The sequence below is a fragment of the Pelodiscus sinensis genome, chromosome 32, assembly GCF_049634645.1.
Source record: "Pelodiscus sinensis isolate JC-2024 chromosome 32, ASM4963464v1, whole genome shotgun sequence".
NCBI lineage: Eukaryota > Metazoa > Chordata > Testudines > Trionychidae > Pelodiscus > Pelodiscus sinensis.
Genome location: NC_134742.1, coordinates 4,434,215 through 4,458,944, shown reverse-complemented (window position 1 = coordinate 4,458,944; position 24,730 = coordinate 4,434,215). Strand labels below are relative to the sequence as shown.

The 24,730-nt window shown below is 53.5% G+C and overlaps 1 protein-coding gene across 1 annotated transcript in view; it reads left to right on the top strand.

Annotated features, from left to right (window-relative positions):
* The window catches only part of LOC142823075 (C-type lectin domain family 2 member A-like), a 31,806-nt gene extending 8,540 nt beyond the window's left edge, over nt 1-23,266 (top strand). Inside the window, exons 2-5 of the mRNA XM_075913363.1 lie at nt 14,978-15,106; nt 15,456-15,640; nt 20,989-21,092; nt 21,326-23,266. Of these exons, the coding sequence (XP_075769478.1) occupies nt 14,978-15,106; nt 15,456-15,640; nt 20,989-21,092; nt 21,326-21,455 (548 nt within the window). The 3' untranslated portion in view covers nt 21,456-23,266. The remainder of the gene's footprint in view (nt 1-14,977; nt 15,107-15,455; nt 15,641-20,988; nt 21,093-21,325) is intronic.
* The last annotated feature ends 1,464 nt before the right edge of the window (nt 23,267-24,730 follow it).

Below are 24,730 nucleotides of genomic sequence, written 5' to 3'. Positions count from 1 at the left end.
CCAACAATGATTTTCTTTCAACACTTTTTGACTGTCAAGCTTTGAAAACATTCTGCCAGACCTGAGTCCATTCTCTTGTCCAGTAACTTCAATCTGAGTGAGTGTTACAACCCTTTAATTTAAACTTAGCTCTGCAAAGCTTTCTGTGGTTTACTTTTCAACACAAAGGCGTGCAAAGTTTTTATTAGCTACCCCCAAAAGCATGTATGGGCACGCTGTTCTTATCACCACTTGTTAACCACTAATGTTTCAAGTTTCCTTGCTGCCTGCCTCTCCTAGCAACACTTGCTAGCTGTTCTGCACGGTCTTCATAATATTTCATAGAATCACAGAGTGGAAGAGACCTCAGGAGGTCATGGAGCTTACAGTGTTGTTTAGAAATGCACGGGTTTCTCCTGCTAGATACTCTTGTGGTGCTGTTTGATTTGGTTTTCATACTGTAGGCGTGTCCTCCTGGGTTGTCAGACAGGCGTGAAGACCTGACTGGTTAACACTGCAGAATCTCTTGCTTTACCTTGTGATGCTGACACTGGGGGGAAGAAAGAAAAGGAATTAGGAGCAAATACTTCCTCTCTTAGGGGATGTCTACACTAGCCACCATAGTTCGAACTAGGGTGGCTAATGTAGTCGTTCAAACTTGCAAATGAAGCCTGGGATATTTGCAAGTTTGAATGACTACATTAGCCACCCTAGTTCGAACTAGGGTAGCTGTGCAGACATACCCTTACATATAGGGTATGTCTACACTACCAGGTTCCGTCGACGGAGCCATGTAGATGAGGGTTGTAGACATTGCAAAATGAAGCGGTGATTTATAGAATTGCCGCTTCATTTAAATTAAAAGGCTGCCACACTGTGCTCAGCGCAGGAGTCTGGATGCCTGGCGGTCTACATCAGAAGCCTTTGTCGACCACCCCGGGAAACCTCATCCCATAAACAGCTGATTGGCACAGAGCAGCAACAATTTTGATGTAAATGAAGCGGCGATTATTTAAATCGCTGCTTCACTCTGCTATGTCTACAACCTTCATCTACATGGCTCATCTACACAGCCTACCCTTCATGCCGTAGTTCATGTGGCCGTACACCGGATGCATAGACCCCAGCTACGAAACATTCAACCAGCACCTGAACCGGGCCTGCAACCAGGTGGAGTGCTCCTTCAGATAGCTGAAGGCAGCATTCTATTGTCTGCTCACCCGTCTCAACATGGATGAGCAGAACATCACGGAAGTGGAGAACAACATAGTGGAGAGGAAGGGGAAGGCCTTCCACACAGCCGCCATCTGGCAGGCGCACCATTATGGGGTTTGCATCCGAGAGGCCCTCAAGCAGATGTTGTCCCAGGCCTCACACTTCTGTCTCACATCCACATATTCCCTCCTATCCCCAACCCTTCCCTCCTCCCCTTCCCTCACCTCCCAATAAACACAACTGTTTTGTTTAACTAACAATAAACTGTATTATTTACATAGGGACGAAGGGTGGGTAGTGGGAAGGGGCTCTGAACTGGGAGGGGGAGAGGAAATAATTGCTGGGAGGAGAGGCTTGTCCGCATATCCGCGGATGCAGAGGCCTCGGTGCCCTGAGGCCTGGGTTGGGGCAGGCAGTACGGGGATGTGGGCAGGACGGGGTGCAGTGTGGGGGGGGGGGCATTGGCACGACAGGAGAGGTGGTAGGAGGGGGCATGGGCATGACAGGGAGGGTGGCAGGGTGGGGCAAGGCCATGCCACAGTGCACAGCATAGCTGATGTGCGACGTGAGGGCGGAGATGGTGTTGCACATGCGATCGCAGCACTGGAGGAACTGTTCCCATGCCTGCTGCTGCCCTTCCAGGTTGGCCCAGGTCTTGGTGGGGATCGCCTCCTCTACCTGCTCCTCCACCTGCTCCATGGCCCGGACATGACACTGGAGGAGCTGGTCACTCTACCTGGCCCACCTGGCTGGTGCTTGGGTGGTTGGTGCTGCTGGTGCAGAACTGGATGGTCCCTCACTCCTGGCAGGCGCACCACTATGGGGAGAATGGCTCGGTAGTCAGTCAGCCCTGCCCACAGTGTCCCTGAGCCCCTTGTCCTTCTCCCTGAGAATGAGGCGTAATGGTAGTTCGAATTAGGAGCTTTAATTCGAACTACCTAGCCTGTGCCATGTGTAGCTGCGGGCAGGTAGTTCAAACTACGGGACATTTAAAAATGGCGGTGCCCGGGAACATGCAAATAAAGCCTGGGATATTTAAATCCCGGGCTTCATTTGCAAGTTTGAATGACTACATTAGCTACCCTAGTTCCAACTAGGGTGGCAGTGTAGACATACCCGAACAGACTACTTAGATCGATATCAGTCTGGCTTTAGGCCTGGTATTGGAACTGAAACAGGCCTGGTTGCCCTGATAGACGATTTACGACGGGAGATAGACAAGGGGAATGCATCCCTGTTGATTCTCCTAGACCTCTCAATGGCTTTTGATACCATTGACCATGATATCCTTCTGGGACGCCTGGCGGAGTTGGGTATTGGAGGCACTGTTTTGCAATGGTTCCGGTCCTACCTGTCAGGACGCTTTCAGAAGGTGGAGCTGGGGGGTTGCTATTCGACCCTGTGGCGATTGTGCTATGGGGTCCCGCAAGGTTTCATCCTGTCCCCTATGCTGTTTAATATCTATATGAAGCTGCTGGGAGAGGTCATAAGGAGTTTTGGAGGACGGTGCCATCAATATGCAGATGACGCCCAACTCTATTTCCCTGTGACATTAGAACCAGGTGTGGCAGTGAATGATCTAAATCGGTGTCTGGAGGCATTGATGTTTTGGATGAAGTCAAATAAGCTGAAGTTGAACCCAGATAAGACTGAGGTCCTGTGGATCAGGAGACCATCTGTGCGTGAATTTGTCATGGCACCTGTTCTAGACGGGGTTACTCTCCCCCTGAAAGAACAGGTATGCAGCTTGGGAGTCCTCTTGGACCCTTTTTTAACATTTGAAAATCGGTGGCCAGGAGTGCCTTTGGGCAACTTTGTTTAATCCGCCAGCTGTGACCCTTACTGAACAAACATTACTTGGCCACAGTGATCCATGCTCTTGTTACATCCCAACTGGATTACTGTAATGCACTTTATGTGGGGCTGCCTCTAAAGAGCCTTCAGAAACTTCAACTGGTCCAGAGTACGGCTGCTCGAGTTTTAACCAATACTAGTTATACGGAGCACATTATGCCAGTGCTTCGGCAGCTGCACTGGCTTCTGGTATGTTTCCGGGCAAAATTTAAGGTTTTAGTTATGACCTATAAAGCCTTAAATGAGTTGTCTCCAGGTTATCTGAAGGACCGTCTTCTCCCATATGAACCCGCCTGGGGATTGAGGTCAGCTGGGGAGGCTTGCTTTGTGTTCCCCCACTTGTGGAGATAAGATTAACATCTACACGGAACAGGGCATTCTCAGCTTTTGCTCCCAGGCTGTGGAATTCTCTTCCTCGGGATTCACATGGCGCCAACGCTAGCGTTGTTTCGGCATCAGGCTAATGTCACCCTTTTTAGTCGTGCTTTTATTAATGTTTGAGTCTGTGTGTGTGTGTTCCTCTTCTCTATATGTTTTTAGCTGGTTATGTCCCTCTGAGGTCTCATATTTTAAATTCTCATAATTTAAATTTGTATATATATTTGCATTTTTTTGTTTGTTCTTGCAAGCCACCTTGAATATTTTAAATAGAAAGGTGGGGTAAAACTATTTAAATAAATAAATAAATAAATAAACCAAAATGGTTAGGGAGCTGGAGCACATGACCTATGAGGAGAGGCTGAGGGATTTGGGTCTATTTAATCTGCAGAAGCAAAGAGTGAGGGGGGATTTGATAGCAGCCTTCAACTCCCTGAAGGGAGGTTCCAAAGAGGCTGGAGAAAAGCTGTTCTCAGTAGTGACAGATGGCAGAACAAGGAGCAATGGTCTCAAGTTGTGGTGGGAGAGGTCCAGGTTAGATATTAGGAATAACTATTTTACTAGGGCTAAGTCTACACTGGCATGATTCTCCAGAAATGCTTTTAACGGAAAAGTTTTCTGTTAAAAGCATTTTCGGAAAAGCGCATCTAGATTGGCAGGATGCTTTTCCACAAAAGCACTTTTTGCGGAAAAGCATCTGTGGCCAATCTAGACGTGCTTTTCCGCAAAAAAGCCCCAATCGCCATTTTCGCGATCGGGGCTTTTTTACGGAAAACAAATCTCTGCTGGCTACACTGGCCCTTTTGCGCAAAAGTTTTTCGGAAAAAGACTTTTGCCCAAACGGGAGCAGCATAGTATTTCCGCAAAAGCACTGACAATCTTACATGAGATCATCAGTGTTTTTATGGAAATTCAAGCGGCCAGTGTAGACAGCTGGAAAGTTTTTCCACAAAAACAGATGATTTTGTGGAAAAACTTGCCAGTCTAGACACAGCCCTAGGAGAGTGGAGAAGCACTGGAATGGGTTCCCTAGGGAAGTAGTGGAGTCTCCATCCCTAGAGGTGTTTAAGTCTCGGATTGACAAAGCCCTGGCCGGGTTGATTTAGTTGGGATTGGTCCTGCCAAGAGCAGGGGGCTGGACTTGATGACCTTCTGAGGTCTTTTCCAGCTCCATGATTCTATGATTATATGAGGGGGAGCTAAGGAAGGAGCTCAGGGGAAGCTATGAATCCCCCAAATTATAGGCGATGTGTTGTGGTGGAATCCCCCCCAATCCAGCAACAGATTGCTCTGCCACTGATGGGGCCTTGAGATAGCATGTGATGGAATTGGGGAGGGACGGTCCCCACCTATGCCTGGGGTGACAGTACTCCCCTTTGCCAGTTGTTAAGCCTGAACAAGCTCCTGCACCCCTTGATTGCTGTAGTTGCCTCAACCCCAAGCTCCTGCACCTCTTGGGTATGTCTACACTAGCTCGTTAATTCGAGCTAGGTAGGGTAATGAGGGCGACCGGATTTGCAAATGAAGCCCGGGATTTAAATATCTCGGGCTTCATTTGCATGTTCCCGGGGGCCGCCATTTTTAAATCCTCCTTAGTCCCAACTCCGTGCCCACGGCTACACGCGGCATGGACTAGGTAGTTCAAATTAAAGCTCCTAATTTGAACTACCATTACTCATCGTAGAATGAGGGGGGGGGGACTGCAGGAGAGCTTCCACCCGGAGCAGCCTGCAGAGCCAGCCCAGTCCTCCCCATTGGGGGCTTGTACCCCATTCCTCCCTCACCTTCTTCCACTTACCTCTCCCTAGCCCCCCTTCCTGATGTACAAAATAAAGGACACGTGTGGACAAAAATAGAAACTCTCTTTATTGAACAAAACTGGGGGAGACTGGGAAAAGGAGGTTGGAGAGGGGAAGAGAGAGGCTGGGAGAGGGGAGGGCAACTAACATGATGAGGGGTTTGGAACAGGTCCCATCTGAAGAGAGGCTAAAGAGACTGGGACTTTTCAGCTTAGAAAAGAGGAGACTGAGGGGGGATATGATAGAGGTCTATAAAACATGAGTGGTGTGGAGACAGTGCATAAAGAAACGTTCTTCATTAGTTCCCATAACAGAAGGACTAGAAGACACCAAATGAAATGAATGGGTAGCAGGCTTCAAACTAATAACAGAAAGTTCTTCTTCACAAAGCAAATAGTCAACCTGTGGAATTCCTTGCTGCAGGAGGCTGTGAAGGCTACAACTAGAACAGAGTTTAAAGAGAAGTTAGATCAATTCATGGAGGTTGGGTCCATGGAGTGCTATTAGCCAGGGGGTAGAAATGGTGTCCCTGGCCTCTGTTTGTGGAAGGATGGAGATGGATGGCACGAGACAAATGGCTTGGTCATTGTCTTCGGTCCATCCCCTCCAGAGTACCTAGTGTTGGTCGCTGTTGGCAGACAGGCTACTGGGCTAGATGGACCTTTGGTCTGACCCAGTACAGCCATTCTAAGCTCAGGGCTCAGGGTCGGGGATCTCACTGGACCACCTTGATTTTCATGCAAACCTGCTCCTGGGTGGCCAGGCTGGCAGCTATCCTGCCATAGTCGGCCACTTTCCTGTGCCTAGTGCGGAGGTCGTGGATGAGGTCCACGATGTCCGCACAAGACCAGGTGGGCGCCCGCCTCTTGCAGACCTGGGCAGGCTCCCGGGAGCCGTCAGCCTAGTCCCGGGAAGAGGCAGAGGGCTGGGTGGCAGCGGGTGGCTGGCTTGTGCCGTGCCAGGTGTAGGGTCTGCTGGCTGGGTGCTGGCAGGCTTGCACCTGGCACGAGCACCGTAGCCAGCCCATGCCCCTTTAAGGGCTCCGGGGCCGGGAGGGGGGCAGAAGAGTTTCCCTGGTGGTACCACCAGGGCAAGCTGGGGAGGGCTAGCCTCCCACTAGTTCGAATTAAGTGGCTACACAGCCCTTAATTCGAACTACTTAATTCGAACTAGGCATTAGTCCTTGTGGAATGAGGTTTACCTAGTTCGAATTAAGCACTCCGCTAATTCAAATTAAGTTCGAACTAGCGGTTCGCGTGTGTAGTGCCTATCAAAGTTAATTCAAACTAACGGCTGTTAGTTCAAATTAACTTTGTAGTGTAGACATACCCTCAGCTACATGGGACAGGAGAGGAATTGACAGGCTTCTGTGCTGCTGCCTTCAGGAGCAACCTGGGGGATCCCTTGCCTATCACTGAGAGAAGATGGAGCCCTGAAAGGGCTACCACAAACCCAAAGAGAGTGAGAGTCCTGGGGTAAAAGTTCTTGTTCAGTCCATGGTGCTTGGTGTGCAGTGGATTTATGAATGGAAGTGCCCAGTTTTGGTTTTGGAAAGTGTCGGGAATATTCCTTTTAGAACAAGGATGAAAAGATCAGAAATTGAGTGATTGCTGTGTGAGAAGTACTTGCCCATGGGTGATGGGGTGTTTTTTCTGAATTGTTTAGTTCAATAAAAGCTATTTTCTCACCAGCATTGTCTCTTCTCTGTACTGGGACTGACACGGCTACAACCCTACTGCAAACAATACAGGATAGCTACGTCTACACTGGCATGAATTTCCGGAAATGCTTAAAACGGAATACTATTCCGTTTTCAGCTTTTCCGGAAAAGGAGCGTCTACATTGGCCGCGGAGTTTCCGGGATAATGATGCGCTTTTCCGGAAAAGCGCGTCTACATTGGCGGCGCGCTTTTCCGGAAAAGCAAAAGCCCGGAACCATTTTGAAAAGGGCAAAGGCCACCAGACCTTTCCGGGGGCGGGGCCGGAGCTCCGTCCAGACGCGTGGTTAAAGGGGTCTTGCCGGGCAGCCGTTGGTCTCGTGCTCCCATGCCTTGTGACCTCTGCCAGGGACTGGCACCCTTCACAGGGTCGGTGGTTGCCCTCTGAGTTTTGGGGACACCACCCTTTGGCCCCCCAACAGCTTTTCCCGGCGTTTTCTTTTTTCTGCCCTGCTCTGTCTGCCATGGAGCCGTGGGTGGCCATGTACCTGCTCGGGCCCCTGTTGGACCTTTACAGGTGCCTGGAGCTCGTGCTGCAGGCTGGTGTCCTGGCGTTCATGTACCAGGAGGCAGAGATCGTCTTGGACTCCCTTACCAGGGAGGTCCTGGCAACCGCGTGTCATCAGCACCCGACCATAGACCGGCCCATCTGGACTTTGGAGACGAGCACCAACTGGTGGGACCGTATGGTTCTCGGACAATGGGACGACCACCAGTGGATCTGGAATTTTCGGATGAGGAAGCGGACCTTCATGACGCTGTGCACCTGGCTCACCCCCGCGCTGCAGAGAACCGCCAACCGGCTGCGGGCACCCATCCCCATCAACAAGAGGGTTGCCATCGCGCTGTGGAAGCTGGCCACACCGGACAGCTACCGCTCGGTGGCACACCAGTTCGGGGTGGGAAGATCCACCGTTGGAGTGATCGTCATCCAGGTAAGTCCCCGGGGGAGTAGGATGGGGGGAGGGTGCTCCACTCCAGGCCCAGGGACACCCAAGACTCCAGGCTGGGTCGCCCAGGGGTTTCGGCCGTCCCTCCCTTGCACAGGCCTGCTGGTGGGGGGGCGGGGCGTGGAGCGAGGGGGGCCCTGGGGCGAGGGGGCGTGGGGCAAGGGGGTCCAATATTGTGGAGTGCAGTGGGGAGGCCTTCCTCCCTGCATGGGTGGCAGCTGAGGCACAGACCTTGGACCAGCCTGCCACAGCTGCCATCCGCCAGGCGCGCCAGGAGGCGGTGCGCATTAGAGAGGCCCTGGTGGACATGTTTGCCCAAGCCCCGTGGCAGGGTCGCTTGGGTCACCCCAGAGTACTCCGTCCCAGCTCCTACCCTTCCCCACCTCCTCCCCTTATGTCCCCCCCCCCCATAGTATAGTAAAGCGTCGGGTCACAGCACATCCGGCCGTCACAGAGTCTGTTCGTTGGGTGCGTCGGGTGTAGTTAGGGTTTTTCTTTTAAGTTAGGCTAGGGTTTAGGCTACCATCGCCATCCTGAAGAACAGCCAACAGGATTTGGGACTTGTGCGGAAGGCTCACATCAGTGCCATCTTCGATGGATCTCCTGGCTCTTCCTCTCCTGAGGCCCGGAAGGCCCAAAGGATTGAGGTGGCCAGCTTCGCTGTCATCGTGCGTCAAGGGATCTCCTGGCTCTTCCTCTCCTGAGGCCCAGAAGGACCAAAGAATTGAGGTGGCTAGCAACACCACAATCGTCCTCCCTGCGCCTAGACTATGTTTTAGAATCTGTACTGTACTGCATCTTTTAACCATTTCTGCTTGTTTGTTGCTATGTAAATATAGTTTCTGGTTTACATCTTTACTGAAAAGTCTCAGTATTTCTTTATGCACCGCAAACCAATGACCACTGAAAAAGCCCCCCCCCCCCCCCCGGTGATAGAGTCATGAATTTGTTGTCCACAGTTTGTAACCCTGTTAAATTGAAGTGGCTAATTGGCATCTCACATAATTTCTGTACAGTTACTAGAGGAACACAATAACCACACAAGATTCAAATGAAAACAGAACTTTTTATTTACAAAGGGGGGGGGGGAGCTTTAACTGGGAGAAGGAAGGGGGGCAGTTACTGGGATGGGTGGCCCCTGCGAGTGCCCCTCTGGGGGCGGACCTGCCCACGCTGGGCAGACTGCATCGGCGGCAGCCTGCATGCTGAGGTGCCCATGAGTAGCAGCACGAGTAGAAGCACGAGAAGGAGCACGGTCAGGGGCAGGGGCAGGAGCAGGGGCAGGGGCAGGAGCAGGGGCAGGGAGAGGAGCAGGAGCTGGGAGAGGAGCAGGAATAGGAGGGGGCATGGGCTGTGCTCCCGGAGGGATGGCGGGGGCATGCGGTCCGGCCATGCCATAGTGGATGGCATGTATTAAATGTGCCGTCAGGGTGCCCATTGTGGCGCGCATCTCGCGGCATTCCTCCAGGAACACAGCCCATCCCTCCTGCCGCCACTCCTGGTCCCCCTGCACACGCTCCGCAATGGAGGTCTGGATCCCCTCCACCGCGGTGACATGACACCGAAGCAGCTGGTCCCGGTGTCGGAGCCTTGTGCCTCCGGGCTTGGGCAGCTGGGGGTGCCGCTGCTGCTGGAGTTGCGGGTCTGTTGCTGGGTCCCGCTGCAGGGAAGAGAAGAAAGGACGGGTCAGTCAGGCAGGCCGTCCACTGTCCCCACACCTCATGCCCTCCACCCCGGAGCCCAGGTGACCGCACAGTTGTGGCTTGGGCCCACTTGGTTCCCCTCTTGCTCCCGTGTTGTATGTTGGCAAGGAGGGCCGCCCCTGGAGTAGGGTCCTCCTGCCAGTATTGTAAGCACCGGTCTGTATCCTGGCCCCGTGCAGGGTAGGAGGGTGCTTGTGCTGCGTTCACCTGTGGAACTCCCTGCCGGTGGACACTGTGAAAAGCTTAGGGCTAATCAGTGGTGTTTGACAGGGAGCGAGATGCATCCCCACAGCAGTGCCTGGGAGCACACCTGTCAGTGGCGGTCTGGGCTCTCAGATCCCCTCGTGTGGGATATCTCCTGGACAGAACCAGAAGGGTGACTGGGTGGGGGGATGGCCCATCCTTGCAGCAAAACTCAGGGGCCCTTCTCCCTCCCACTATCCCTCCCGCAAGCCTGGTAGCCCAGGGACAGGTGTGGCCTCAGTGGGGACTTCCCTTGGGGAACCTGCCAAGGCACTGGGAGCAGGTGAGGGGCTCGGTGGGGGTCCACGGTCACAGGACTGTGACGCTGCGCTTATCCCAGGAGCAGCTGGCTGTGCCTCACAGCCAGGCATGAGACAGTGTGCTGTTCCCTGGGCTGCACCCCTTGGTGGAGCTGCGGGCTCTGGGCTGAGTCCCTGGGGCCCTGGCCGGTTCCAGCCGGCATCCACCCTTCCCCCTGGTCCCACCAAAATGTGTGTGAGAAGCACGGTCCCAGGCGTGCCCTGCAGCTGCCTGCCACAGCCACCTGCCGCTCGGTCACCAGGCTGCACGTGGTTGCACGTGCTGCTTACTGCCTCATGCTACGCAGCGTGCAGCTCACGTGGCCTGAGTGACATGCTCTCCCCCTCCCCCCTCCGGGCACCTGGCTCTCCCTCCCCCCCGCCCTCCGCCCCCCGCCCTTTGGGAGTGTAACCTGCAAAGACTCACCAGTGGGTTCCTCCCCGGCCACAGAGGAGCTGCCGGAGGGGGCCTGCTGGGTGGCAACACTGGCCTCCTCTCCCGACGCGCTGCCACTGTCGTCTCCCTCCTCCGGCTCGGTGGGACGGTTGATCGGGGGGTGCTGGCAGGTGTCCACAGGGACAGCTGGGGCTTGCGGGGCTGGCTCGCCCAGAAAAGAGTGCATCCTCTCAAAATAGGGGCAGGCATCGGGTCCTGCTCCCCTCCCCTCCGTGGCCCGCACGTACCCCAGCCGCAGCTCCTTCACCTTCGAGCACACCTGCTCGCAGTTGCGGCTGGGGTGGCCTTGCTGGGTCAGGTTCCGTGCCAGCCGGGTGTACAAGTCTGCATTCCGGCGGCGGGACTGCAGGTCATGGAGACCTTCCTCCTCCTCCCACAATCCAGGAGGGTTTTTAGCTTCCTGGGGGTCCAGGATGGGGCCCTGCGTTTCCGGTCCCTGGGGGCTTCCTCCCCTGCCCCTGACGACCACTTGGAACTGCCATGCCTGCGCTGAGGTGGCTGGGCAGCACAGTTGCCACTTGGCAGAGCTGGGAAGGGAGGTCTCCGGGGGGCTCCTGCCACGTGCGGCCAGTAGCGTGCGTGCTCTTTAAGCCCTTGGGTAACGCGGAAGTCCGCGGCTTCTACGGGGTCTCCCACCGTCCAAACCGCTTTTTTACGTTTCTTCTGCTTTTCCGGAAAAGCTGTCTACACTGGCCCTTTTCCGGAAAAGCTTTTCCGGAAAAAGTACTTATGCCCGAGCGGGAGCAGCGTATGGTTTCCGGAATAGCGGCTGATTTTGTACAGTACAGCATCGATGCTTTTCCGGAAATTCAAGCGGCCAGTGTAGACAGCTCGCAGCTTATTCCGGAAAAGCGGCTGCTTTTCCAGAATAAGTGGCCCAGTGTAGACACACTTGTTGATGGTATCGTGAGTTTTCGTGGGCACAGCCCACTTCACACAGTCTCCTGGCAGGGGTGTCAGTCCATGAAACCAAGCCCATGTTACAAATTACTACAGACACATCTCTCCTAGTCTGGGGAGCCTATGTGAACGACCACATGGTCCAAGGCAAATGTTCTCTGCATAAAACGTCATTGCACATTAAGATCCTGGCTGAGGGCAGTAAGAAATGCATGCACACATTTTGTGCCAAGAACTCTGTGTGGTACAGTTCGAATCTTTACAGACAACATTTCCATGATGTTTTATATAAACAGACAAAGCGGCACCTGCCCACTACGTGGAGAAGCCATCTGCCTATAGAATTGGGGCATCCGTAACTCGGTTACACTCATAGCACCGTACCTACCTGTGGCCAGCAACACCAAGGCGGAGTCCCTGAGCTGCAACTTCACTGAATTACATCCAGAGGTCACCAACTCAATAGTCTACAAGTGGGTGTGCCCATCAATAGACCTCTTTGCTTCTCCCCAGAATACCAAATGCCCCTGATTCTGCTCCCGAGCAGAACTCGGCAAACACTTGCCGTGGGATTCATTTCTGATCCAACGGACAGCTCCTGTGGATTATGTTCTCCTCCTCCCCCCTCCCTTCCACCCCATACCTCTTATTCTCAGAGTCCAAAGTATTTGCATGGACGGGGCTTATGTAATCCTGATCGCTTTGTAATGATCACGCCAGACCTGGCATGCATACCTGCACCGGCCAGCAGTTCAACGTCCCTACCCATTGTCGCGCCAATGGGACCTTCTCTCTTAGAACCACGGGAAGATGTTGCATCCACGACCACAAATTCTTTGTTTCCAGGCGAGGCTTCTCTCTGGTTCACAGAAGTAGAAGACGAATGTTCTCAGCAGGTGAAGGATGTTCTCCGTCATAGCAGGAGACCGTCTACATGAAAGACTTACCTGCAAAAATGGGCACAGTTCTTTCAGTGGTGTCTGAGCTGAGCGAGACCCTCGGATGTCCCCACTGAACTCCATCCTGGACTACATGCTAGACCTTAAGATGTTGGGGCTTTCACTCTCTTCTCTAAGGGTATGTCTACACTAGCCCCCTAGTTCGAACTAGGGTGACTAATTTAGGCATTTGAACTTGCAAATGAAACCCGGGATTTAAATATCCCGGGCTTCATTTGCATGTTCCCGGGCGCCACCATTTTTAAATGACCCGTACTTAGTTCGGATTAACTTCTGACTGCCCTGTGTAGCCGCGGGCAGTCAGTTCGAACTACGGGGCATTTAAAAATGGCGCCCTCCTGGGAACATGCAAATGGAGCCCGGGATATTTAAATCCCGGGTTTCATTTGCAAGATCGAATGCCTACATTAACCACCCTAGTTCGAACTGGGGGGCTAGTGTAGACATACCCTAAGGGTTCACCTTACTGCACTAACAGCTTTTCACACCTCTGTAGATGGTTTCTCCATATTTGCACATCCTGTCACAAAAAGGTTCCTCGGGAGCCTCCACAATATAAACCCGCCTCATAGGACCCCACCCCCATTATGGGACTTGAATTTTGTTTTGGATTGTTTGACCAGGCCCTTCTTTGAGCCATTGGCCACTGTGGGGCTCCCCTTCTTCTTTGCAAAGGTCTGCTTTTTGCTAGCTATCACTTCAGTGAGGAGAGTCAGGGAACTTGGGGCCCTTATGGCAGAACCCCCATACATGGTTTTCCTAAGAGACAGAGTCATATTGAGACCTCATCCGGCATTCTTAGCAAAAGTTTGTACAGCATTTAACATGAATGAGCCTACTGCGTTACCTATCTTTTCCCCAAAGCCCCCCGCCTCACCACGAGACGTGAGCCTGCACACTCTAGATATCTGACGAGCATTGGCTTTCTTTTTGGACAGAACACGAGCATTTTGTAAATCTCAAAGGCTTTTTATTTCCATCGCTGAATACAGTGGATATTGACCTGCATAGTTAGGTGTCATACCCTGGCCAACAAGCCTCTACAACATCCACTATGAGCACGTTCTAGTCGGCTACAGCAGCTTCCACAGACTTTTTGAACAACTTTCCCTTAAGAGACATTTATCGAGCTGCTCCACGGTCATCAGACCACACTTTGGCTAAACACCATGCCATCTTTTCAGAACTCATGTCCGATTCAGCGGTTGCTACCGCAGTTTAGTCCACCACTGCCAAACAATGACCCTGACTCCCTCCATCCAGGTTGAATACTGCTCTGTAGTAGGGATGTAATAGTGCAGTCAATTAACCTATAATTAAAAGATTATAGGTTAATGTTCTGGACTACATGCATTTCCCTCCCCCACCTCCACCAACAATTTTTTTAGCAGGCTGGTGAGCAGCCCTGCTCAGTTCTGTAGTGGCCAACAGTGGAACATCCACGGGGACATCACTTGAAGAAGAAAAGGGAGTTACTCTCTGTGTGCAGTATCGACTGTTCTAATGCCCTTTTTGTGTTTTGTGTTTCTCTTTATTTTAACTTATTTTATGTTTAATATTAATCACTCAGGATGCATCTACACAGCAGGGCTTAATTCAAAATGAGCTACCCCACTTGAGCTACATCAGTTGTTTAGCTTATTTTGAAATTGAAATTGGGAGTGTCTACACAGCACTTGTTTCGAAACCGAGCACTCTCCCTCCGACTTTCCTTATTTCTCATACAATGAGGATTACAGGAGTCGGAGTAAGAAGTCCTGCAGCTTGACAGTGTTTTGACACTATTTCAAAATAACTGCCTCCTCTGTAGACATTACTAAGTTATTTTGAAACTTTAGCATTTTCATATATATCGTAGCCCAATGTCCGTGACTCTGTAACACTGAAATGCTGGCTTTTGCCTCTGGGAGGCGCTGTTGCCCGAGTCACGTCCTTTGCCTCCCGCCGTGGCACTTGGCTAACTTCTGCGCCGCTCAGCCGGGCCACCGTGGGGGAGCAAGCGGCCCAAGCTTGGGCGCCATGGTCCCTACGCAGCACCCATGTTTCACGAGGCGTAAGGGATGGGTTGGCAAAGCTTCCCCAGCCGACAGAGCCGCGTCTAGACTGCTGCGCTGTGCCGGATCAGCTGATTGCCGACATAGCGCAGCGGCCATGTTTATTGTAATGAAGCGGGGATTATTTAAATCCCGGCTTCGTTGCTTATGCCGGGTAAACGAGGTTACGTGGTTCCGTCGACGGAGTCATGTAGTCTAGACATACCCATAGTGCAGGGGTGGTCAATATGCAGCTGCTTGGGTGAAAGTGCTGATTTATTATTTGTGCTTTTTATTCTTTGTATATGTGACTATGATATTTGTTAGTAACTGGTGGGTGTCACCTCAGTATTGGTGCACAAAGCAAAACTCACTCCACTCACGGATGGTAAATCTTAGCAGGAATGCTGATCAAAATATTCGCTCGAAGCTTTTCTCTCTAGTTGCAAACTATCCCCCTTCACAAGCAACTTCCAGGTGATGCTGTGAGCGCTAACGTCTCCGTCTGTTACAGGTTGGCTCTCTGCATTGAAAGCCCGGATACGTCCCCTGAGCCTGGGTTTCAACCTCATTTTTATCATCGTCATCACCATCCTCATCGTCCTCATCACCCGCCCAGGTGAGTGTGAAGCCTGCACTGACCATATCTCCGCGCCTGGTGCTCAGGGTCTCCCTGGTAGCATCTGCGCCTGCAGGGGGCAAAACTGGGCTGCAGCAAAGGAGCCCAGGGCAGGAAATGTGGCTCCAACCCAGAGCATGCGGGGGCAGCGGGTTAGGGGGGCAGCGCTGGCCTCTCCCTGTTGCAAAGGAGAACATGCCTTGGTACAGGCTCAGCTAACCCTGGAGCAGAGCGTGTGTGTGCGGAGGGGAGAGGGTCAGTTCCTTGATACAGTGTCACTGGAGACGTGTTCTCTTGGGTACAGAGGGAAACGGGCGAATCTCTCACCCTGCTGCTTTCTCATCTCCAGCCAAGACATATGAGCCGTGCCCGGCTGGTGCTCCCTGCCCAGTGGCCACCTGCCCCGACGACTGGATCGGGTACCGGGGGAAGTGTTACTATTTCTCAGAGCTGGAAGCAAACTGGACCGAGAGCCAGAAGAACTGCTCTGCCCTCGGTGCTTCCCTGGCTGGGATTGATTTGCAGTGGGAAATGGTGAGAGAGATTCTGGGCTGCAGGGGTGGGGGTGCCAGAGGTGGCTCTAGTCTGGGCTTGTCCTGGGGCTGGACTGGTCCCAGAAGCTGCTTGAATTCAGGGCAACTTCCCCAGCCCAGAACAGCTGGAGCTCTCAGTGCTCCGCCCACACCCATCCTCCCAAGACAGTAGCATAAGGAATCGATGGCCCATTTGATAGCCAGGGCCTCTTTTTCTATCGTGGCATAATTTTTCTCGCGGGGGAATAGCTTTCTGCTCAGGAACACCACTGGGTGTTCTACCCCACCCTCCTCCTGTGCCAATACTGCCCCGAGGCCTACCTCTGATGCATCTGTTTGCAACACAAATGGTTTTTCGAAATCGGGTGGCCAGAGCACCGGCCCCGACATCAGACCCTCGCGTAACGTTCCGAATGCTCGCACCCCTTGGGGGGTCCACACTACCCGTTGGGGTTGATTCTTTTTTGTAAGGTCCATCAAGGGGGCAGCCAACGAGGCGAAGTGCGCTATCAAGCGCCGATAGTACCCAGCCAGACCTAAGAACTGGAGTATCTGCATCTTTGTCCGGGGCTGCGGGTAATCCCGGATTGCTTGTACCTTGTCTAGTAGTGGCTTCAACTGCCCATTCCCCACCGTGTATCCTAAATACGATACTTCTCGCCGACCAAACTGACATTTCTTTGGGTTGGCAGTCAGTCCTGCCTGCTGAAGTGTACGCAATACGGCCTCGAGATGTCGGAGGTGGTCGTCCCAGGACCTGCTAAAAATAACTATATCATCGATATAGGCGGTCGCGTAGCCCTGATGGGACTCCAAAAGCTGATCCTTTAGTCGTTGGAAGGTGGCGGCTGTGCCGTGGAGCCCGAACGGCATGGTGATGAATTGATACAGGCTGAATGGGGTGGCAAATGCTGTCTTCTCCTTTGACACGGTAGCTAATGGTATCTGCCAATACCCTTTTGTCAAATCAATCGTCGATAGGTATTTGGGCTGTCCGAGCCGCTCTAGGAGTTCGTCGACTCTGGGCATGGGATATGCGTCAAATTTCGACACCGTGTTTACCTTGCGAAAGTCAATGCAAAAGCGAACAGACCCGTCTTTCTTGGGGACCAACACAATCGGGCTGCGCCAGTCACTCTGAGATTTCTCTACAATCCCCCACCGAATCATGTCCTGAAGTTCCCGCCGGACAGTTTCCCACAATTTTCGGGGTATGGGGTGCACAGGATCCCTTACCTTCTGCCCAGGGGCTGTGGTGATCTCGTGGCAGGCAAGATTCGTCCTCCCCGGTCTGCTCGTCAGGCTGGCCGCCGACCGTCGTAACACCTCCCGGAGCTGACCCTGTTGGTTGTGATTCAAGCCTTCCCCCACGGGGCTAGCCGTCCAACTTATCTCCTCCTCCTCCCATGGCCCGAATTCTATGTTGCTGCTTAGGGCTTCGGATGGAGGTGTGTCACAGGGCTCCCACCGCTTCAACAAGTTTATGTGATAGACTTGTCTCTGGCGTCTCTTCCCCCCTATCTGTACCTCATAATCCACCTCACCGATTTTTTTTAACACCCGGAAGGGTCCCTGCCACCTTGTCAACAATTTAGAGTCCCCCACCAGTAACAACACCAGCACGGGGTCACCCAGGCTAAATTCCCTCATCCGTGTTCCCCTATTGTAGTGGCGAGCCTGTACTTCCTGAGCCCGTTGCAGGTTCTCCCGAGCCCACTAGCCTATCGTACACATCCTATTTTGTAACTTAACGTACTGGACGGCTCCCAGCGCCGTCGAGGTCTGCTCCTCCCACCCTTCCCGCACAAGGTCCAGTATCCCCCGGGGGCGTCGCCCATACATTAGTTCAAAGAGGGAATATCCTACTGAGGCCTGGGGTACCTCCCGTATGGCGAAGAGCAGGATTGGTAACAGCTTGTCCCAATCCCACGGGTCGTCTTGTGCCAGTCCTCACAGCATCGCTTTTAGAGTTTGGTTGAAGCGTTCAACTAATCCGTCCATCTGGGGATGATATACTGAGGTCTGGATCTTCTTGACCTTTAACCACTTACACAATTCCGTCATCAGGCGGGACACCAAATTTGGGCCCTGATCGGTCAGAATCTCCTTGGGGAGGCCGACCCGGGCAAACATTTTCATAAGTTCGTCGGCCACTACTGAGGCGGTGGTTTTGCAGAGGGGCACGGCCTCGGGATAGCGCGTAGCGTAATCCACTACCACTAAGATGTACTGGTGCCCCCTTCGCGTTCGTTCCAATGGCCCCACGAGGTCTACCCCTACCCGTTCAAAGGGCTCCTCGACTAGCGGTAGGGGCACTAGCGCAGCCCGGGGTACCCTTGCATCTGCCGTCCGCTGGCACTGTGGGCAGGAGCTGCAGTAATTCTTAATATCCTGGTATACCCCCAGCCAATAAAATCGTTGAAGCACCCGCTGCTGGGTTTTCTCTATTCCCAAGTGCCCAGCCCAAGGGTTGTCGTGCACCAGTTCCATGACCCGCCACCTATAGGCCTTAAGTACAACCAACTGGACCTCCTCTCTTCCCCGTTCAGTACCCCTCTGAACGCGATAGAGTTTATTGCCCTGGATCTCGAAATAGGGCCCTTGCGCGGGTCTCTCACCTGCTCCGTCCGTCTCCTCCGAGGGCTCCCGTGCACTTTCCCATGCATGCTGGAGCGTTGGGTCCTCTCGTTGTAGAACTAGGAAATCCCCCGCATCTAGATCCAGAGCCGTCACAGGCCTCTGCGGCCTTGTCTCTCCTTTCTCCTGTTCGGGTGGGCGTCCCCTCTCCTTCTTGGGCTACCCAGACAGCTTTGACCCCGTCTTGACAGGCATGGTCCCCTTCCCCCCGCAGGAGCTGTCTAAGCCCGGGCCAATCATGCCCCAACAGTACGGGATAGGGTAACCGCTGTGCCACCGCTACCTGCAGCGGCCCCCCTTGCTGCCCGTCATGTAAGACTACCTGGGCGGTCGGGTAAGGTCGCGTGTCCCCATGCACGCACTTAATCCATACCTGACGACCGCTGCGTGTCCCCGCTCTCAGGATGTCCTTCCTTACGAGCGTCTGCCCGCATCCCGAGTCTAGCACCGCCTCAACTAGTCTCCCATCCAAGCGTACCATCTGCGTGATTCTGGCTCTGCTTATCTCCGGTCATGGGGCTCTCCGCGGGGTAGGCTGTCCATACGTACAGTCCATCATGGGGCAGTCTCTGCAGAAGTGGCCTTCCTGCCCACACTGATAACACGTTAACCTCGAGGTGGTTGCGGGTTTGACTTCTGGTTGTTTCTCCTCGCCACTGCGGGCCTCATCCTTCTCCTGTCTCTCCGGGCTGCGCCATACCGGGGCGAGTCGTCGCTCCATGACCCATCCTGGTGTGATTCTCGGACCCAGCCCTCCATCGCTCCGGGTCTCCTTCCCCCTCGGACTGGCCCCTCCTCTTCCCACCGGGCTGGACCCGCCCCTGCTTTACTACGTTCTTCCGCACCCTCCGTGGCCATAAAATGTTCCATTAAAGAGACCGCCTCCTCGAGGGTCCCGGGAAAGTGAAGGTGTACCCAGCGTTGCCCTTCGGGAGGCAGCACCTGTAGGTACTGTTCCAATATTACTAAGTCGGCGACTTGCGCCGCCGTCTTGGTTGCAGGCTCCAGCCAACGCAGGCCAGCTTTTTCACCCATTGGGCCACCGCTCAGGGACGTTCTCCCATCACGTATTTGGAGGCCCGGAACTTTTGCCTATAGGTCTCGGGTGATATACCCAGTTGATCCAGTATTGCCTCTTTTACCTTATAGTAACAGAGGGCCTCCCTGTCTGACATTCCCTGATATGCCAATTGCGCGGGGCCAGAGAGATAAGGTGCCAATATCATAGCCCAATGCTCCTGAGGCCATCGGGCCCCCATTGCTACCCGCTCAAAAGTCACCAGGAAGGCTTCGGGGTCATCTTTGGGCCCTAGCTTGGCCAACCTAATCGGGAGACGAGTCCCAATCGCTCCTTCATTGTCTCCTACCCCGAGTCCCGTACCTGTGATTCGTCTGTCGGGGTTACCGTTGCCCCCTTCCCTTAGCTCATGGATCAGCTGTCGTTGCTGCTCCCGAAATTCAGCAGTAAGCTGTTGCAGCACCTCAGTTTGCTGCTGCTGTAGCTGGCATTGATTGTCCACCAGCCACTCCAGAATCTTGTTCGGCTCCATTGTGCTTACCCCTTTAATGACAAATATTGCTACTCCCTGTACTCGCGCCCTCGTTACAGAGCGTGGATCATACCCACATTCTCCACCACGTGTCACGAATTAGTCCCGTGTCTACACCCCGAGTGCCACTATATATTCAATTATCGCCCTTCCAGACAGGGTGAAGGCTCCAGGCTCGCCCTCACTCCGGACCCTGGCCCAGGGCCCTAACACCGGGAGTTAGCTCCCGATGGTAGCAAGTGGGAGAGTACCACTAAACTTGCCTGCTCATGGGTTCCACTACCCTCACTGGGCCTATCTCACCCCGCCGGCCAGTGGCCGTCCCATCTCCCTGACCCAGACACGGGCCATGCACCCTCTCCACCACCCTGCCATCTGTCCACACTCTCCTCCTCCTCCCCGTTTACCTGCGTCTGCTTCCACGCATGCTCTCCCCCCACTCCCTTCTCGGATCCCTCATATACCCCCGTAATGGTGCCTATTTCCCCTCCACTTCCGGGTACGCCTCCCGCTTCCCCCAGTGCACCCGCCTGCTCCTCCTCTGATCCTGGCATGCCTTGATGACGCGCCGCATCCCCAGCTGTTGGGCGTGCCGCCGCGGCTGAACCCGTGCCGGCGGTTTCCCCATCGGCGCCTGCGTCTCCCGCCGTAAGCGAGTGACGGGGTGAGGCAACCCCGTCACACCACTTCTTACATGAGCTCTGAGAGTGTTACGTTCCCGTGTTGTAGCTTTTAGTGGGTCACATTTTCTCTGCAGCCACAAGGGCTAGAAACTCACCTTTTAAGTGAAAGATGAGACTCTTGTAATCTGCAGGAGCTGGGGAGTTAAGAAAAGAACCAACCACAGGAGACTCTCGGCAAATCGGGAGATATTGCTAAGAATGCAGGTGTGTTCAGGGTCTGGATGCAGCTAAGAATCCGAGCCGTTAAATAACGGAGCTGGTTGAAAATCGGAAATTGCATCAGCTGGGAAATTCCGATCGTTTGACATTTGTTTTCCTTCTGAATCAGGGCAAAATCAAACTTCCCACTGCCTGTGGGTGTCATTCCTTGGTGCAGAATTCCCAGCCTCTGGGCCCCCTGTCCAGTGCCCTGGGTAGGTTGCGGAGAACCCAGAGAGGCAGCTGTCTAATGTACGTTGGCTTTTATGTTTTGAACAAAGGATTTCCTGGGACTCCATAGAGGATCCTTAGACTACTGGATCGGGCTCAACAGAGAATGGGGCCAAACCTGGAAATGGGCCAATGGCACCGACTTCAACAACTGGTGAGTCCCTATTCTTCTGTTAACTCAGTAAATGTTGCATCTTGTATTTAAAACAAGAGACCGGCCTTGAGGTTACAACCTGGGCCTGTGATTTGGGCAATGGGGATTCAGTGCCTGGCTCCTTCCTACATTTGCAGTGTGACTTGGGGTGACTTGCTCGGGGCTGGATTTTCACTGCTAGGAAGCTGCTCCAGCAGCCGTGGAGGGTTGTTCATGGTTTGTTGCTGTTGCAGGTTTATGATCTCAGGAGAAGCAGAATGCGCTTATCTGAGTGGCAGTGTGGTCGCCAGTTCACGCTGCGGGAACATTCAACGCTGGATCTGCAGCAAACCTGCCCAAAAACTAGAAGGCGAAATGAAGTGACCATGGCCTGGATGAAGTGGCCTGGATGAGCTGGCCAAGTCCTGTCAGCGGGGCTGTGCCAAGCGGCCTCAGCATGTGCGGCTCTCGATGTGCTGGCGAAGGGGGCTGCCCCAGCAGCAAGGAAGAGAGACGCTCGCTGAAGGACAGCACAGAGCTCCCCGCTGAGAGTCTCTGCCACCGATCGGCCTGTTTGAGGCTCTGAGACACGCCAGGGATTTCACATGGAAGCCACATCATGGGATGTCCCCTCTGGCTCTCTTCTAGCAGCTGCCCCATCCTGAACTCAGAGAGGGATGCTGGTCTGGCCGAGGCTGCAGCTCCAGCCCGGAGCTTTCTAATGTGCCAGAAGGTGCTGAATCCCCAGCTGTGCCCCAGGCACTGACTCTCCCTCCCCCTCACAGTTCCACCCTCCCTCTGCCCCTCGCCCCGCCCCTCCTCTGCTCTGCTCTGCCCTCACCCTTACCCCTTCCCACCCAGTTCCACCCCTCTCCTGAGCCCTCCTCCTCCCTGCTCCTCCCCCCTCCCAGCCTCCCACACAACACAGAACAGCTGTCAGGCAGGCAGGAAGCCCTGGGGGAGAGGAGGGAGCTGGTAGAGAGGCTGCTGGACAAGGATATAATAGTGAAGTCGATTGAACAACAAGCCAAAGCTAATAGGTTAATCTATAGATCACATGCATTTCCCTCCCCCCAACCAGTAAATTTTTAGCAGGTTGGCCAGCAGCCCCGCTCATGCCAATTCCACGAGCCCAGAATTCATCTCCCCCCAGACAGGGGCTGCTGACACTCCACATTGCTGCCTCTGTATCAGAGGCAGCAGCACAGAGTGACAGGGAGCCAGTCCAAGAGGGGAGCTGGTGTTTAAACTGGCACCCGTCATGGACCAGCTCCCACCTGGCACCCTGCACTGCTGCCTCTAATACAGAGGCAGGAGCATGGAGTGGCAGGGGGCTCCTCAAGAGTGGGGCTGGAGCACACTAGCTACTGGCCCCACCCTGGGAACTAAAGAATAGTCGAGTAACCAATCAGAATTCATGCAGTTACTCGACTAGTCAATTAACTGGTATTTCACATCCCTACTCAGCACCAGGGGTGAAAGTAACTCAACAATTCTGACAGGTCCTTTCCTGTAGCACCCCGGGGCCCTGCCAGCTGTGTAAATAGCTCCCTGCTGGCTTTTGCCGCAGCTCAGCCGGCTTTTGCTGGAGCTGCGTGTCACAGCGCACCCGCCTGCTTTCACCGCCCCTCAGCACCCAACATTTTTACTCCATGAGTGTTCCAGTCCAAAGTACAGGCAGCTGCTATGTCCTTCACAGGCAGCCTGGTGGGACAGGTCGCAGCAGGCTCTGCTGGGAGCAGCCACAGGAGATAAAGCCCCAAGCTCTGGCCTCTGGAACAGGGAAGGGAGGGGAAACTTTTGACTTGGAAACTGGCAGAGAACAGCTGAGCCTGTAGTATCCTTCCCAATCAGAGACCCAGGGTGGGAGCCGCAGGGCTGGGCCAGTCACCAGTGATGTACTGCAGGGCTGGCTGGAGATGAGCTGTCCCTGCAGCCGTGGAGCGAAGCGTCCGGGTGAGTCCTGCAGCCTGGGGGAAGGACTCACACTCCTGCAGCTGGTTGGAGGCCCTGCTGAGAGGGCTGGGGGAGCATGGAAAGAAGCCCTGGGCATGAGGGGAACGCTGGACCAGGCTAGGACATACGGGTGTGTATGTACATAGCATGTTTATATTGGTATATAACTTGTAATTATGTACATGTGTATAGTAGAAAATTTGTAAAGTTTTCTAAATATAAATTTTTATCTATAATCAGCTTCCCTCAGGGATGCTTTAGTTTTGTGAGCCTTAAGTCCTTCTAATGAATGCCAGTGGAAATAGGATAGGGATAGACAGGAAATAGTTAAAATAGGAAAACAAGTTAAAAACCACTTAGAAAAGTGAGATGTCTGCAGGTTACCCAGGCTTCTTGAAATGCATCCTAGACCGGTGTTTCTCAGCCAGTGGTACGAGTACCCTTAGGGGTACACAAGAGAAGTCGGGGGTACCTCAACACAAGTGAAATTTGGCAAAAGAATGTCTGGGATTTGGCCCTGCAAAGGAGAGCAGAGAGAGGGTGGTGACATGTGTCACGGCTGGACACTGACAACTGCTCCTGTGCATGCAACATTACCCCGACCTCTACCAGCAGCTCAGTACAATGCATCCCCATGGCTCCTTTCTGGTGGTGCTGTGGAGAGGAGCTCAAAGGCAGTGACGTGGCACAATAAGCTTTGCTCCACATCAGTGGTGTAGCAAGGGGGTAGGGTGGGCAGTTGCTCCTAGACACCACACTAGGGGGCCAGCAGGCTGGGGTGGGAATGCACAGGCCCATGGGGTGAGCCTGGTGCTGGGAGGCCACTTGCTCCTTGCAGACAAGCCACTGAGGCAGGGCTGGGCAGCAGAAGCGGGCACTTCAAAGGTCAGGTTACCTTGGTGCCTTGGCTCTGGGGGAGGGGAGGGGCATTGGTTTAGAGCAGTGGGTCTAGGGGTGCTTGGTTCTGGGGGAGGGCTGGGCGCATTAGGTGGCGGGGGCGGGTTGAGGGTACTTTTTTTTTTTTAAGAGTTACTTTATAAATAAAGGTTGAGAAACACTGGCCTAGACTAGTCACGGAGCTGAGCGAGGAGCTAGGTCAGCCTTTAGTTCTCATCTCTGAAAAGTCAGGGAAGTGGGGAGTGATTCCAGAAGACTGGAGTAGGGAAAATCTAGGGCCCATCTATAAAAAGGGAAATGAGAAGAACCTAGAAACTACAGACCAGTCAGTTTAACTTCTGTGCCAGGAAAAATAATGCTGTTTAATAAGGCCAAATGCAAAGTGCTCCACTTAGGAAGGAACAATCAGTTTCACGCATACCAGAATGGGAAGTGATTGCAGAGACTAGCGAAGAGGGAGTGGCAGGGTGTAAGGGGGCGCAGTTGTCCTCCGGTACCATGCTAGGGGGGTGCTGGGCTGACGTGGGACCAGAGTGCATGCTGCTCTGGACCATGTGATGCTTTTGTCACAAGAGGGCACTGACTCACAGAACAAGAGACCCACAGTGAACAATTTGTACCTTTAACAAGTTTTACTGCAAGCAATTCAGGAACAAATTTTAAAAGCTCTGTATGTATATTGAGTACATAAATAATTAAAACAGTGAGGCTGTGTCTAGACTGCATCCATTTTCCGTAAAAGGGATGCAAATTGGACACATCGCAATTGCAAATGAAGCGGGGATTTTAATTCCCCCCGCTTCATT